Source organism: Larus michahellis, chromosome 1, assembly GCF_964199755.1.
Source record: "Larus michahellis chromosome 1, bLarMic1.1, whole genome shotgun sequence".
In the NCBI taxonomy this organism is placed as follows: domain Eukaryota; kingdom Metazoa; phylum Chordata; class Aves; order Charadriiformes; family Laridae; genus Larus; species Larus michahellis.
The window spans coordinates 207,351,413-207,369,075 of record NC_133896.1 but is presented as its reverse complement, the minus strand read 5'-3'; the positions used below and the strand labels follow the sequence as shown (position 1 = coordinate 207,369,075).

At 38.3% G+C, this 17,663-nt stretch overlaps 1 protein-coding gene across 8 annotated transcripts in view; it reads left to right on the top strand.

The window, feature by feature from the left end:
• The window catches only part of YAP1 (Yes1 associated transcriptional regulator), a 91,180-nt gene that overhangs the window by 35,014 nt on the left and 38,503 nt on the right, over nt 1-17,663 (top strand). For all 8 annotated transcript variants that reach the window (XM_074570895.1, XM_074570885.1, XM_074570869.1 and 5 more), the window contains exon 3: nt 13,033-13,148. In XM_074570895.1, coding sequence (XP_074426996.1) covers nt 13,033-13,148 — 116 coding nt within the window. The remainder of the gene's footprint in view (nt 1-13,032; nt 13,149-17,663) is intronic.

The following is a 17,663-nucleotide window of genomic DNA, read 5'->3' as shown; positions in this document are numbered from 1 at the left end:
ACAGACAACTAACTTCTGGTGTGACCTGTATTCTGATCTCTTGCGTGGGTAGGATGTATTCATATCTTTATTGTATCAGGCTATCTTTATTGTATTAGGGAGGCCTGTTGCTAGTAAGCGTGCTTTTTAAATGCTAGACGTATATTTTATGAGTACATGTGTTTTAAAAATGGATGCCAATAAGTAAATATAATGTTCTTTCCCCTTCTCCCACTGCAGCAGCACCAGCCCCCCTCTCACCCCCCAGTGGCTGAACCCTGGTTTTGATAAGTAGTAGATGAAGACTGCAGGGATTCTAAATTTGTAGTTAACTTACACTAAGTTAAAGTGTTAATTTTAAGTTATTTAGGATTTATTGGAACTTCAACTCTTATTGTGAATTTCCTGCTGAAATTTAGTGAAAGTTGGAGAACTGATACATTTATATTTTATTTTTGTGTGATCTGTTTTGCATCTAAGGGTAGGGTTGAACAGTTTCTAAATAAATACTATGTTTATTGGTAAAACATGGTAGCTGCTAATTTTGGCAGACTAAACTGTTACGTATTTCTAGATGAAATTTGTACTTTAAGAATGGTTAATAATTTGCGATACGCTTTTAAACCAAGTCCTGTGCTTAACACATTTTTTTAATCACTATTTTTAATTCCCTATATACCAAATGATACTCAGAAAACAAATCAAATTACTGCAAATCAAATACTTAAAAGCTAAGGTATTGGTATTTATCATGTTGATTTAATAGCATAAATTAAAACCTAACACCTCTTAAATAATACGTGGGTCTTTTTTTTTTTTTTGTTTCTAGAAAAAAAGTTGCGTTTGTTTTGATGCTGGTGATTTCTCTGTCAAACTTTAAGCTTCTTTGTTACTTCCGCAAATTCTTGATAATAAAACAAAATAGAAATGAAAATTTCCATTCTGAAACTTGCAGTGAAGTTTGAGTTCAAAATTAGTTTTACTTTGCATTATTTATTTAACAGTGGGATTCTGAAATACTTTTTAAACTGATGATCTTTAAACTCTTTGTGACTCGTGAAGGGAAATGTAGAACCTTGAAAATCTCAGGCTGAAAACATTTTTTTAGGTCACTTTTAAGAATAAATACAATAGCTATTATATTTAACTATACTATACGTTTAATTATTATACCTGTCATTTTAAATGATATAATCTAAGTAGCTTAATCTCATCTCCTGCTTTTGCTCTGTATTGTCTTTGCCACCCTAGGTTACATGGGTAAATAAAAATAACTTTTCAACGCATAGCCTTTAGACAATGTGTTGTATCTGGGTGCTGAGAAATCTGTTGCTTCTGGTGCATTGCAGCTTGGGAAATCTGTCTCTGGGGAGCTGAAATGTGGGGGATGAAAAAGAATAATTTGCTGGCGAAAAATAGAGTGCGCAAGATTGCCGAGAGTTGGCTGCTCACGAGTTGGTAGCTCACAAGTACTGACTCAGGCAGCAACTTGCTGTTGGAAGATTTTCGTCTTTGTTTTACATGGCAATCTGCAAAGTCTTCAGGGACGTGAATAATTGCCTCTAACCTCAGCAGCATGTAGTGTCTGTCTGCACTGTAAAAGTAAAAAGCTCTTGCTGAGACACAGCCATAAGGAAGAATCAAAAAGGGATGAAAAAAACTGTAATACAGGAAGTGGAAGTGAAAAAGGAAAAATAAAAAGGGGAAAAACATAAAAACATGTAAGTATAGAGAAAGGAAATAGAGGTTTGGTTTGGGTTTTTTCTTTTTTTTTTCTTTTTTTTTTTTTTTTTGCTAAACTGCAGTCTCAGATGAGGGAAAAGATTGTCCGTAAGACTATTTGTATAGCTAAAACTGAGAACATTTAAACAACTGATATGATTGAAGGTGTGAAGTGTCAGTTCTGAAACATACATTAAAAAGAGTTGTCGATATTAATGATTTTAATGGCAAGAAAACCAGATTCACTTATTCTTTGTAGCAGAAAGCTATGCGTTCGCTTCCAGTAGGTCCTACCTAATGGTTTCTTAGTCAGCTCATCCTGTCAAGGCCATCTGGGAGTGATCATTGTCTGAATGCTGGAGCAACCAGTTTGAACTGCCCTCGGAGACTTCCTACTTAGAGCAATAAGGAAACAACCTAAAGAATCTTTTTATCTTAATATTTTGTTTTCCTTGATGGTGGTTAGCCTCAGGGTTATTCAACAAGATTGCTAGGAACCCCCTTTAGATACGAAGGCAGCTGCCTATATAGCAGATTTTATTGCAGCATGCTTAGGCAAGCCTCTCTGACTTGAAAACCTTCAGGCAACCAAAAACAGGGTATATAGAAAGGGGTGTAAAATTGCCTGGCTCCTATTCCTGCAAAGAGGCATTTGATTTTCCCCTTGCTCTCTTTGTCTCCTTTTAAGAGCTAACTAGGGAGAGAGGAATGAGATAGAATCTCAGAGATAAAAGGACAATAAAGTGATAACGTATTCTACAGCCCATCACTTCTGAAAATCATCTGCCCTTCTCTTAATAATGTGAAACAGCATTTGTGTAATCTTGTCTCCAGTGTTACAGAAGACAAAATGGTTGCATCTTGAGGTCTTCTCTGTGTTTGCTAAGCAGGGGCGTAGGAGGGTATCTGAAGTCAAATGAATCCAGTAATTTGATCTGAAATAGCTGTGGAGACAGTTCTTCCTTTAGATTTGCCCTCCTTGGTGATATGTCTTTATCTCTTTCATTTAAAATTAAGGAGAGAACTAAAGATGAATTCTGAGTATGCGGAGTGACCTGGCCACGGGAAGCAAAATTCTTACCCTTAGGGGCAGGGTGGAGAGAAGAGGGAGGTTTTCTTTTAAATATAGCCTTTTTTTTCTGCTGTGGAACTGAGAGGGCAAGTTTAAAACTAAATGTGTCTGGTGATACAGAATGTGGTCACAGCATTTAGTCTTTTTTGGAGTTTGGGAAAGGATTGAACCGGTACAAGGGCTGTAAAAGCTGGGTCTTTTCTTCTTTGTCTCTATAATACTGCTGTTTCTTACAGTTTTCAAAGTAGTGGAAAGAGCCCTGGAAATAAAAATGCCCTCATATTATTTTTTTTTTTTCATGAAACTCAAAAAATAATCTTATTTTATTTGTGAAATCCACAGGGGAATCCAAGAATCATATTTTTGAGACTCCATTTAAACTATCTCTAAGTGTTGTGATATTTTTCTAGATGAGGTCCTTGAGTGCAGGGTGGGAAGAGGGAGAGAAGGAAAAGTAATAACAAAAGCAAAAATAAGCACGTTATTACTTCCATTTCTGCTTTGACAAATGGCAGTTGTTCCAAGAGTATATTATAATGAAAGCGGTGCCACCTTGGCAAACCTTTGGACATCGTGTCATGCCTTCGTCTCTTCGATTAGTCATGCGTGTATGGTTAGCCTGCCTGCTGCCCGCCGTCCGGTTCAGCATTACACACTGAAGTGGGACCTTGCTGAGTGCTTTTCTGAGAAGGGCAGTGCTGTTCTGCAGCTCCAAAACAGCAAGATGTTTATAATCAGAACAGTAAGCTTAGCGTGAAGTCCTCGGTGCACGTGTTGTGTGCACTGTCTGCATGCAGGCCAGTGCTCATGAAGGCTGCTTTTGAATACCTTAATGTTAAATACTGTATTTTGTCTATCTGTAAAAACTGTTTCATGTATCGGTGTCCGCAGCTTTATGGGCCATGCTTTCAGGAGTTTCTGGTAGCTCTTAGCATCTTGCAAGCTGCAGCTACTGTAGGAATAAATTTGTATAGGGTTTGTAGAAGAACTTGCCTGGCTCTTACTGACTGCGTGCAAAATTTCTGCCCCAGTTAGACTTTTGCCAGAGACGTGTAAGGCATTTAAGTTCCTCTTACCGCGTTGTTCTGCTTCAGATTCAAACCATTAATTTGCTGAATGAATTTCTGCTGCCTAGGATGGTAATTATGTAGCATAGCATATATAGTTCTGTTTCATACTTTGATTAAGGGGCTGGAGCTCTGACAGTCTTTCTTCCCTCCTGGTCAACAGGATGTTCGTGCCCACCGTTCCCACACGTTGTGCTTGTGTTCTTTCTCAAAGGCAGTGAAATCACAGCAGTGGCACAACACATGATTGCGCACTGAACAATTGCATGTTGATTTTTAAGGTAGGCTTTTGCAAGTTGAAAGTAGGATAGAGCTGCCTGTTGTCACCAGCGTGCTCTCTGTCATTATATGCCTGTGGTATGGTTTGGTGAGGACATCATCAGTAGCATCGGTGGAGTAGTCCAACACAGGCTTTGCTTAGTGCATAAAGACCTGTCAAACAGAAAAAAAAAAATGTGGAAAATCCAAAAATACAGCCATATTATGTATTGCAGCAATATTCAGAAACTTCCATCTACGTTTCTATTTCTTTGAGGCAATTAGGCTGGACACATTACTGTCCTTAAGAGACAAACTGTGTTACGAATTTTAGTTTGGGGTTTTTTTTCTGACATTTTTGGGATCCTGTCAGATTAAGAAATTATGAATTTTACTGCTGTGTGCTTTATATATATTAGGCTGTAATAATCCTGAAACCTAAGGAAATACTGGAAGTTAATGTAGAGAGGAGAAGTGGAAACAACAGCACTTTCCTAAGCGATGGGTGGAATATCATCTCTCAGCAGATGAGATTTCCATTGTTGTGTGACCAACAGTTTTTCCTCTTGTTGGATTTGTTATTTACAAAGACAGTTGGAAAGTACTTAAAGGATCTTAGGCCATTTTAAGTGTGTCTTCTTGTCTAATAGTGTTCAAATTTAGGGAAGTGTTTATGGAGGACTGAACTGGGGGTAGAGATAATTGCTAACAGAGCTGTCTCATTTCCCCTTCAGGCTTTTCTTTTTACTGTTGCTGCTTGGAATTGAAATTTGTGTCATTTCAGACAATGTATTAGTGCTACTTAGGTATAAATCTGTAACTTTGTTATGCCATTTGCAGAGAAACATACTTCTCTTTTAAGTCTGCAGTGCCTAATTAAACATGGCCCATATAGCTGAAGACTTAGTTTCATGTTTTAATCTTTTTCAGTTCTTGAAATCCCCTGAATAGGGTAGAAAAAAACGGGTGCACAAAGAATGTCACAGCTTCTACCCTCAGGCAAAGCTGAATCCACTCCATTGTGTGTAATATCCTAAGAGCATCATCAGCCATAACCCAGAAATCTCTGCGTGCGCCACTCCAGATTATGGGAGTGGTAATCAGAGTGGTTCATGCTGAGCCTGTTTCTGCTCTAAACTTTTTCTTTCATCCGATGTCTAAATCAAGCTGTGGAAAATTCACCTGTGGGGTCCTCTAGCCCATCTGCCATGTCAGACTGATCTTGGCCGCCTTCTACCTATTACTGCCCTTCTTAGGAATTTGCATCTAGTGCTGTTCTTGAATTAGTAGATACTCTCACAGCTGCCCTACGATCAGACCATGACATGCGTGATTCTCCTGTAGCTATTAGGCCTCTGCAGAAGAAGATATTCAGGTTTCTTTGCCTGCTAGAATGATACGTAGGTGAGTATCTTGCAGGTAGCCTGCATTGCCTATGCAGAGGACGAGTTTATATAAGATTTGCAAAGGGGTTAGTTTGAAGTTGACTTTTTTTTAACATAATTTGTGGTATTTTCAAGAGCAGAAATACTCAGTTTCTCCTAGCGTCACCAGGAAAACTAACTTTCGGTATATACATCAAGTCGTGATGTACTAAAATGTACTGGTGATAGCTCTGAAGTAAGTCAGTAATGGCATTTATGAAGACAAACTTACTCTGGTCATGATTCATCTAATCTTTAAAGTTCTTTGATGAAAAGAAACAAAAAGGGAAAACCTTTCAGAAAGCTACATGTTATGTGGATTGAGGAAACCAGCTGGTTAGGCTGACAAAGGTAAAATGAAAAGGTAGAATCTGTAGCTCAGTCGCTTAAGGTGAAACAGATTCATAGGTGACACGCTTGTCAATGGAGCAGTTCACGTTTGGGATATAATGAAAAGTTGAAATTTCACACCAAGTGAAATAATTAGGCTTAACTTCATTTGTGCGCTTGCTTGTGTTACACGGAGACTTTCCTATCAATCCCCAATACAAAAAGTACACAACGCGAAGTCAACAGTTTTGGTCAGTCTGTCGTGATGTGGTCAGTGGTGTGTGTTTGTGTTTTGCTTTTAATAAAATAGGATTTCCAGTGAATTCCTAAATAGTCCCAAAAATCTGAAAACCAAAATCCAAGTTAGTCATCTCAACTTCACTACAGACTGGAAATAATTTTCTCACAGATGTAAAATATAAGTCTTGTCTACATTGTAAAACACAAGCATTACTTTATTGACAGATTCTCGTGTAGCTTCTTACGGTGATGCTTTTATACTGAAGAAAAACTTGTCTTTCTAAATGTTTGTTACTATTTTTTTGAAATGTCATTTTATGAAGAATCATGTCCGAACTCAAAGACAAGCGACAGATTATTTATTCTGCCTTGTTTGTATTTTTTTCTGTGTAGATCAGACTACTTCATTTTTTTGCTGTTGCAGAAATTTCATACAGTATGATCATCTGGCACAGAAGCTTAAAATATCTGTTCATTGCCTTTTGCTTTTCTTCCTAATGGCACATTTCTATTACAAATTTTAGTAAAATAATCTGGCAATTTCTGACTTGCTTAAAATAGTAATAATAATCTTTTCCAAGAAGATCATTTATTGTGAAAGTTCTCATTACAAATGACGTAGCGATGTGCACAGTATATAAGGTTAGTTTGTACTAATAAAGGTGAAAGAGAGGAAGAAAGAATCATGGTTTTGTAATGACTGAGAATTCTGTTACATGAATGAAGTCCTCGGCATTCTTTGAACAGTGTTCCTACCAACAGGGACCCTGTAGTTGCAATAAATACTACAGAATATCAAAACTGAAGGCCTCTTAGATAAGCCTTTCTTGAAGGATTTAAGTAATTTTTTCCAGTGTCCTTTGTGTATTCATTTCTGGCATGGCTTTCAGTAATACAGTTTGTCTTTTCAGTGCAGCAACTGGAGTATGAATGTGAAGGTATATCACACCTTGTGCAAAGGCAGATCAGTTCTCTGTTTTTTTAGAAATGATTTTATTTTATTAGTCTATTAGTATTTAAAGGTTATTTTCAATACAAAGTAACGAATATGATTTTCTGGCTGAATGGCAGAGCTCAGAGGGTTGTGATCGGCGGTGCAGAGTCTAGTTGGAGGCCTGTAGCTAGCAGTGTTCCCCAGGGGTCACTACTGGGTCCAGTCTCGTCCAACATATTCATCAGCGACCTGGATGAGGGGACAGAGTGTGCCCTCAGCAAGTTTGCTGATGGCATGAAACTGTGAGGAGTGGCTGACACACCAGAAGGCCGTGCTGCCATTCAGCGAGATCTGGACAGGCCGGCGAGTTGGGTGGAGTTGGAACCTAATGAAGTTCAACAAGGGCAAATGTAGGGTGCTGCACCCAGGGAGGAATAAACCTATACACCGGTACAGGTCAGGGGTTGACCTTCTGGAAATCAGCTCTGCGGAGACGGACCTGGGAGTCCTGGTGGACAGCAAGTTGACCATGAGCCATCAATGTACCCTTGTGGTCAAGAAGGCCAATGGCATCCTTGGGCGCATTAAAAAAAGCATGACCAGCAAGTCGAGGGAGATCATCCTCCCCCTCTCCTCTGTCCTGGTGAGGCCAGATCTGAAGTACTGTGTCCAGTTCTGGGCTCCTCAGTTCAAGAAGGACAAGGAGCTACTGGAGAGAGTCCAGTGGAGGGCTTCAAAGATGATCAAGGGATGGTGCATCTCTCTTATGAGGAAAAGCTGAGAGACCTGGGTCTGTTTAGTCTGAAGAAGACAAGAGTGAGAGGGGATCTCATCAATGCTTATTAATATCTAAAGGAAGGATATCAAGAAGACGGGGCCAGGTTCTTTTCAGTGGTGCCCAGCGACAGGACAAAGGGTGACAGGCACAAACTGGCATACAGGCAATTCCATCTCAATATGAGGAAAACCTTCTTTACTTTGAGGGTGACAGCACTGGAACAGGCTGCCCAGAGAGGTGGTGGAGTCTCTGTCTCCAGAGATACTAAAAACCCACCTGGATGAGTTCCTGTCCAGTCTGCCCTAGGTGAACTTGCTTTGGCAGGGGGGTTGGACTAGATGATCTCTGAAGGTCCCTTCCAACCCCTACCATTCTGTGATTCTTATTTTTTTTTTTATTATTTTATTTTTTGTTTGCTTGTTTCTGGACTTCGTGCTTCTTTTCCATTGTACTTTTAAAAAAACCCAAACAACAACCAAGCAAACCAGCCCCCCCCCGCCCTTTCTCCCCCCTTCCTCTCCAACCCAACTGCAAACTACCAGCTCTTTAAAATTAGGTTATTGAGTCTGACAGATCTTAAGGCACATGATAGTGTTTAATGGCAGTAAAGATTTATTTCAGTTACCAATTCCAATTCTTAGTAATGGCAGAAATGTTCTTTTGCATAAAATAAGAACATTTTTCTCTTCTTTAAAGTTGTCCTTGTCAATACGCAAATAATTTATATATAAGTGTAAAACTGGGGGATGGGTTGGGAGAGGCAGTTTGATTCTCTTCATAATGCATAGCATGTTGAAAGTGCTTTTTGGTGGGGGGTGGTGTAGCTTGGAACAGTCCTTCCTCTTGATACCAGAATTGACAGAAGTTAGCTAACAAACACTTAGCATGTTCAGGGTGCTTTAGCTTTGTTTTTCTAAGGCCTGTTACTGTAGACCTATATTTGTGGTACAGTTAAGGTTGATTTCGTTAGTTTATACAACGTTAGTCTGATTTAACAAGGATTTGCTTCACTTAGACATAAATGAACAGTAATAGTGTCAGATAGCTAGACACTGGATTTGAGAATTTATTCTGTGAAGTAAAACGTCTTATGTTCCTTGGTTGTCCTAGAGATGTTGATTTTAATTCCAAGACTGTTTACTCATTTTGTTCTGTGCACACAATACAGAGCTGTGATTCTAGTTCATGAGTAGGTAGAATTTAATTTGATAGTACTGTACTAAATATAATGGCTGATTTCTGTGTTTCATTGATTTGATATAATCTGCTGGGTTTTTTAAAAAGTTTGAGGTTGACATTATCAAGATGTGGCTCAGGTCATGTAAAATAGAAGGTACTGAATGTAAGGATTGGGGCAGTTGTCGTGTAATGCAGCTATTATGGGAAAAAGCCTTTTTAGTGCAGGGAAAAACAATGTAGTGTTGGTGTCATAGTTCTTGCTATGTCAATTTAGACCTTTTCTGCTATTCAAAACAGAGGGAAAGATCTTTACCGGTGGAGAATGTCCTGTTTCCATACTTAAGTTGCTAATCAGAAAGATATAGCGTTAATAGGAAGTTGCCCTGGTGCACATGCTGCAGATACTGAACAAAATGAAGACCTATATCCATTCCTGTAGTATGAGGATTTATAAACGTTCCATCCATGTAAGTGGGCGTTTGCCTGCTTTCTGTTCCGTAAGCTGATGAGCGCGATTTGGAAGTTGTGGAAAAGAACTGATCTGTCATGATGTGTTTTGGGTGGTTTCTTACTATATAGCGTTGAAAGACTCAGGACATGGAGCAAGTAAGATACATGTAAGGACTGTGGTTTGAAGGAGGTTGAAAAGAAAGGGAAGGTGTAGGGAGAAATGCATACATAGGTCAGGAAGGGCAGAGCTGAGTGGGAGGGGACCAAGTTTGCCTTATTGAACCAACCTTATGATTAGTATGACTTTAATGTAGTCAGCTTGCTTGGAGACTTTTGTGGCTCTTTGTTCTTAGAAGACTACTGGTTAAAGTTTAGTTGGTGCAGTAAGGAACATTCTGACTGTTCTCAAGTGATCCTCAGCTAGGGAAAAGTTGGAAGCTACTGCTGCCTAAAATAGCTATCCATGTGAACAACTCCATATGAACATTAACTATACTTTGCGTGGTATGCTTAAGCAGTCTTGAGGAATTGATAATGCCGTCCTTGTGCTCAGAATTGGAGGTACTTTTAAAATTGCTTCTTCCGTAGCCCATCCGTCTATCCCATATTCAGATATGTTTGGAAAAGCTGGTCAATGTTGCTTCAGTGTGTTCTTACAGTTAACTGCAAAAATGGTTCTGTAATGCAGCGAGATGACTTTCTTCTTTCTGTTTCTTACTCTACACTCAAATAGCGTATAAAAACAAAGGCTATAAAGTATGTACCTTCAGTAGACATTTTATAAGTTCATGGATTTTTATAGAAGTTAAGTAGAGATAAATAAATGTGTAATCATGGGTGCAGTGGTGTTTTCCCAGTTTCCACCGTTCCCAGAACTGAGTTGAGCAAATATAACAAATGTGAAATAGAGGGGAGGAGTAGCACATGCTGGTACTGTAATTTAAATACGTAGTCTGTGAAGCATCACTGTGCAGTGTTTTTACATCTGTATTGTCTTTACCTGCTTTCACTGCTGTGCAAAATTGACCATGAGAAAAGTGAAAAAACGTTCTCGAGTTTGACGATTTATGTATAGCCCAGTATATATATAGGGCACTCTTCACTATGTTGTGCCCTGTTTTATAAATAAATAGGCTAAAAAGGAAGTAAAGAAGTCTTGCTGTGTGTAACATGTTTCTCTGTGGAGCTGAATATTGGAAAACAAATACAACCAAAGATCCAGTGTGCTTAGTAGTACCTGTATTAAATGAGCTGTGTCGTGAAAGCTAACGTGGCAGTGACGACATTTCAGTTAACACTGTAGTAACGAGGGGGTTCCTGTACACAAGGGAAAACTGGCAGTAGTTGTCACGTGCAGACAAAGTAGAGCTTTGTTTACTATTGTATTTTTGTACAAATAACATTTCTACTTATTTTGTCACCCTGCTGCAGTGTGTCTGTAACTCTTTGACCTAGAATTGTTTGTGTGCATGTTTAGAGAGGGTGAAATATGCATATTGTAAAACAAAACTCCTTATAAAAGGCACTTCATGTTACCTTCTGCCTTATAACTGAATTTCGCTTCAATAATTAGAGTATGATAAATAATTCTACATAATTACTTATCTTGGTGACTACTGCTCCATTTTATGATCTTCTGTTTGTATCTATTCATTCTCACTTGTTTGAAATTATGAAATAGTTACAAAAAATAGTATTTTGGGGGGAAATGCTAACTTTTTGAACATCAAAGAACGTGCTAAAAACATTTACCAATTCAGAAGAGCCCATTTTTATTAATTGGAGTCAAGGGTTTCATTAGTAAGTTTCTAGGCATAGCAATTAGTTGCTTAGGGCAGAGAGAAAATAATATTCTGTTTTGTTCATCCAGTTTGACCTATGACGAGGTCTTCATTTATGATCAGAGCTCTTGGATGTTTTGGTCATGCAAATACATAAATAAAGTTTAGGATTCATGTCTTCTAATGTCAGTGTATTTGACCTAGTTAACTTAGGTTCCCTTCTTGAAGGAGAAAATAGGCCTGATTCACATTCAATATGTTCCTTAAGTTGATCAAATGACTTATATCACAACCGTGCTTATTTAGGTTCCTTTCTCGTTGACAGAGATGTCAGCGTCCACAAAGATGCTAGTGTTGAGGTGACCAAATCGGAATTATTTATCCCTTTAGAATGTCTAAAATAATACGGTACCAACTCTTACACTTGAATATGCTTTAAAATAAGAGAAACTGTGAATTAGGAACAGTAGCTGCACAATTATTATTTAATCTCAACAAAAAGATGGAAATGTCCAGCCTGTTTGATAGTTGACGTTGATCCACGAAGATACATCAAAAACACAATGCGAGATACAGATACGAAGCAGAGTCGTGAATTGGAGTACCTAGTTTTGAACTGAGATCACCAGTAGAATTTGTGTTGCAGCTTTAAATGTTGTGGTTTTGCTGAAATAAATGAAAATGGGCATTCCGTGTAATCCAGAAAAAAGTAACTTTAAGGATTATTAATGTAAGAAAAGAATGGTACCAAGGTAGTGATGTGTTGGATTCTAATTGATAACAATACTATTTGAAGATGAGTTTTAATTGATACCAGCTCTAAATGAATCAATAACAGACTTTGTTGTCAAACCTTGGTGTATTAGTTTTATTTTTGTCCACGTGTACTTCTTTGAGCAATATTGCTTAATGGCATCAAGATAACGTTGATGCTTATTACGAATAGCCTGCATTTGCTATTCATTAGCAAAACATGCTTATCTCATACTCAGAAGGTGAAGTAATCATTCATTACACTTCTGCATTTTCATTGAATTGAATACTTTTGTGAATGACAGTGCTGAATGTACTTTCCAGTTTTTTCAAAACAGATAATTCCAAGCTCCCAAAGTTTTGTAACGAGGTTCTGCAGAGCGCTACTTGAGCTATGGACAGTCCAGCTGTCCTCATCTTTTCGCATGAAGTTGAAAGGCAGCTGCACATCACTTTCATGTTACTGCTCTGGTGTGACTGGTTACTTAAATTAGCACAGCGAGATTGTTCAGTTGTCAGTGGTGAGGGGAGTAGTCCATCAAATAATCTGAGGATGTGGTCTACGCACAGAAAGTTTGGCAACACTGGTGATAACTCGCTAGCCAGTTCATTACAACTCCCTAGGCACCGAACATGAACTCATCATGCCAAGTTACTGGACTGTGCTTGAGATTCCACATATAACTGGCTTGGTCTGAAAGACTCCGAAGTCACATTTAGAAATGACAAGTAACTAATCAACGAGAAAAGGAAGAGAGTGTTTAGTTCAAGGGTATGACATCTAGTTACGGTCCAACAGTCTAGATGACGATAGTCATGTTGAGCCTTACCCCTCACCATTGCTCTAGCTCTGGTCACTACAGCTGTTTGTTGGGAGGGTGGTGGTGGCCAGAGTTAAGGGTTTAAGGATCTGACATGGTGCTTGGAAAGAATCCAAACAGTTCTTGCTTGGTTTTGAATGTGGCTGTTGGTGCAGGCTTAAGCTTTTGTTGTTAAACTTTCAGTGCTAGCAGGTCGTTGTTGTGAATGCACCACTGTCCTAACTCCCACTTTCTTTTGTCTTAGTCACATTGATCAAACAACAACATGGCAAGATCCTAGGAAGGCCATGCTTTCCCAGATGAATGTCACAGCTCCCACCAGTCCTTCCGTGCAGCAGAACATCATGAACTCGGCATCAGGTAAACAAAACTTGTATTTATGAAAAAGATCATACGAATGAAGATACCGATAGCCATTTTAATTGCGGGTGAGGTAGTCCAAATCTCAAAAATGTCCTTCTAGTTACCCTGGTTTAAAACTTTAAATTTGTTGATGCCTGATGCATCGAGCAAAAGGCTGATGCTTGAGGTAAGGGAATTTGTATAATATTTATGATGTCAACAGAAAGTATCCTGTAGTTATTTGGTTTATGTTTTTGTTTTTTCAAATGGATGATGCAGACGTTTAAAGAAGCGGATTTTTTGCTAATTTCTTCTGACTGAAAATGCTATTAAATGGATGAAGACCAGAATTTCTAGTAAATTATTATCAATTTACATTAAAGCCACTGGGCCTCTGCAGTATTATTCTGCCCACCCCACCCCCACCCCCCTTGCTCACTTACTAGACTTGGTATACTCCCATTTATTTACATTTCCTACATTTGTTATTAACATCTAATTTTTTCTGACTTCACTAAATGAATAAAGCAAACACCTCGAAAATCGTGTTTGGAAGCAGAGATGTTTTTCCTTATTTTGCCATCATTTCCAAAATCTTGTATCCTGATGATTATTCCTCTATCTGAGGAAGACTGATATCTTTTCCTGCGATATAGAATTATTTTTCAGCTAGTCTGGAGGGGCCCTCACTAGACAGCAGTAAAGTGTGCTTGTTCTTGCTGTACAATCTGATTTCTGTTTCCTGAGCTCTCTTGTCCTGATGGTGCAGAGAGCAACCAGATGAACGTGGTGCTATACTAGTTTGGCTGCTGCGCTTTTCCCTGTGCTTTGTCACCTTCTGTCTGTTGCTGAGGTTCATGTTTTATTTATTTTCTCACAGTCTGATTGTATTTTGTGTATGTCTGCTGTTTCTGTATTTCACAAAGGTTATTCTCTGGTGCTGCTTTTTGTTGTCCATTTAGACAGCTTTGCTTCATGCTGCAATTCATGTGCGACAGACAATACCAAAAGATCAACGGGCACGACCAAACTGTGCTGTTCATGACTGAGTATTAGAGGGGAAGCTCATCAAATTTTCTGCTGGCTAGGCCAGGAGGTTGGATTATCCTGAAACAAATTTGAGTCCTGTTCAAGTTCAGGAAGTCATGGTTCAGAGTAATTAAGGTCTCAGGCGCTGATGTGAAAATATAGTATCTGTGGTTATTTTTTCTGTAAATATATCTCAGGAAACCTGCAGCAATAGAGATGACGTGTTTTTGTAGGGACACTTGTGAAGAACAGGGAATAGGAGAAGCGAAACAATTCCCTTGGTCTGTCTTGCCTTTTGCCTTATCTTAGTTGTGCGAAAATCAGATTCTTGCTGTTTAAATATTGACATAAATTTGTGTGTTAAGATAACTCCTCAAACCTTCTGTTGTACCAAGAATTAACAGGAAAAAAATATTGATAGCAAAGTAGGATTCATTTTATGTACTTAAAAAGAAATGAAGGGTCCTTAGCGCAAAAAAAACCCCAACAAAACCCACAAAAAACTGGTTAGTTGTAATGAGTAAAACTCTAAAACAGAATCCAGCAATCGGTACATGAGGATTATTTTTAAAAGAAAACCAAGAATTTATATGTAATTGATGTAAGTGTGTGAGCAAGTGATCCTGCATAGATATTGTTGCTCATCCAAAAAAGAAGAGTTCAGGCATTTAAGTGGGTTGTCTCGTGGCTTGAGAAAGCACTTATTTGAATGCAAGTTCATTGAACATTTATTTATAATTTCATAGATGATACTGTATTGAATATGAACTGAAAATCTTGTAAAGTTTTTTCCCCGCTGCTCTGAAGTTGATAAAGTGCGTGAAGGAATCAGAGCTTCTCTGTATATTGAGTTATGTGTTTATGTGACATTGCTGTTTTTAAGTTTAAGTCAGTTGAGGTAGTATGACAGGACTGGCTCTTTGGATGCACATGCTTACTCTTAATTTACTTGCATTTAACAAAAGTCTGTTTTGCATTAAATACTACTGAACCTGCATTCATTGGATATGATTCTGTTTCTGATACCTGATTTGGCAAATCTTTATGTACTAACTTTAAATTATGAATGTATATTTGTTTTTCTGAAGTGTGTTATATGATTCTGTTACTTTTTACTGCCCAGTTCATGGTAACTTACGCTTCTTTGGTGGCCTCATAAAGAATGAGAGAAATGGAAAAATCAAGTAACTGTGTACCACTTCAGCAGAGTGGAACGTAAATCTGAGTGCTAATGTCATAAATATAAGACTACTTAATTTTCTAATTTGGATATTCATCCTCAAGAACTGGGAAATAAAGTTGAGACCTTTAAGACACAAGTTTCCTGTTATGAAATATTGCTGGCAATGAAACATGCCCTTGTGCTTGGAGAGCCTTTCATGAAAGATATTGGGAAAAACCAAGTGTAAGTATTGTGACAGCTGGAGGTCAGTGACTTGCAAAAAAAATGTCCGAAATGCCGCAGGGGAGAATGTTTTCCTTTTGTACTGTTCGTCCTTGTGCTTAGTAATTGTAGCCCTTAATTGGAAGTTACTGTCCAAGTTTCAGTATATTTAATTACAGACTGCCATAGGAGCTTGTGAGTAAAGTTGCTGTGGTAAAACCTAAGACAGGAGATTTTTAGGAGCTGTCTTGAAAGCCGTTGGAAGCTTTAGCCGTTTAGCCAGCATTATAGTTCTAGCCATTAGCTAGAATTAAGAACAGGAAAATAAACTGAAGAGGGAGAGAGAACAGATCTCAGAAGGCTGCTGTCTGCATATTGAAGATAAACCTGTTGTCTTTTCTGGATAAATAGGATGAGTGGAGCTCAGGGAGAATGGGAAGAAAGCAAAACTGGAAGGTGTGGTAAGGGTGAAAGCAAGTCAAAACAGTGTTTAAATAAAAACAGGGAAGATGTAGTTTAGCATGAGGTTGAGGTTTTTATGTTGTTTTTCTTAAGAAATACCACCTGTGGGTGCAGCTAAGGCCGGATGAGAATCCGGGTATCTTGATGCAAATTATGCTTCTTTAAGGAAACCAGTAGGCATCTGAACCAGCTTCATCTGTTCCTGGCATGATTTTGTGAATGAACTGTTTTGAGTGTGAGCATACATCATTTACACGAGGGCATCAGTATGTGAAAAGTGAGGATTTCCCCACACACACACACTTGTTTTGATTCTTTGGTATTTTTATTGTGTCTCAGTCTTGCTGAACTTCGCTTGCTACATGTAATCAACTAAAATGATTTGGGCCATATGTTTGCAAAGAAACACAGTGTGCTTTCAGATGGCATTTGTTGGTTAATCTTCTGTGAGATAGGATTGCATCTTCAATAATGGAAAGAAAACAAGTCTGTTACTTCTAAATATGCAACGTGTATATAAAAACTAGTCTTGACTGTTTTGTGTGTGTTCCTAACCATTTTTTCCCTAAAGGTATTACATGAAAAACAATGTTCTTTCTTGAGTAAAAAAAAAAAAACCACCAAAAAAAAAAACCCCAACAAATGGTAGTAATAATGGTACGTTGTTGTGAGGAGCCTGTCCTGTACATTTCTTGTTGAGGTAAAGTTTTATAAATTTGAAAGCAAACAATGCCTGTTTCTTCTACAATTACAGTTGATACAACAGAGATGGGATAATGATTGTATTTATACACTTCCATTCTACAGATACTTTTATTTCCTGAATGATGCTTGACAGCACTGCTTGCTTCAGCCTCTTCTGCTTGCGCATAGGCATTAGATCATTAGCTGTGGAGCAGATTACCTGTCTTTGTCCTCGTTTGTCTTCCACCTTACATTGCAGGTTTGAATTGGGCTTCCCCGGGGAAGTTTGTAGACCTAGTGTAATTTCATTGCCTCTTAGGGAAAGGCTGTAGTGCCATGTTAGAGGTTGATAGGAAAATGGATACGCGAATTCCTAACTCTTGAGGTTTTTTTTTTTCCCCCTTGGGGGGCAGGAGGGTAGGGAGGAATATGCCAGTAACTAAAACAAGTTCTATCTCTTCTGTTAGATTCCTGCTCATTTTAGTTGCAGGTTTCTCTTCTATGTAACTAGTCATACTACAAATTCTGCTTTGTGTACAGTTCACACTACGTATGATCTGTTGTGAAACGGGTTTCTAAGTATCTCCATGACAGTAGCGTTTGTTTCTTCATCTCCTAAAAATGCCCCTTTTTAAATGGTGTCTTTTTGTAAGTTTTACTGATTCAACAGAATAAAGGTGGACTTGAGGTAAATTTTGTAGACTTTGATATAATTTTAAAAAGTTTTAGAGTGACAGTGATTGGATGGAAAAATATCATCTTTCACAGAGAAAGATTAGGAAGGTTCTTGGAGTGTAGGGTGATTCTTGCTGTTGAACACAGGTATTCCAATTCCTAGGTTGTCCATGCTGTTCTTATAATATACAGATGCCCTCTAATATGCATTAACCTTGTGATAAAATACAGCTTTATTTACATTTATTTTACAATTAAATATCAGAAACTGTGGGGACTTTCAAGGTTAACTTTGTATA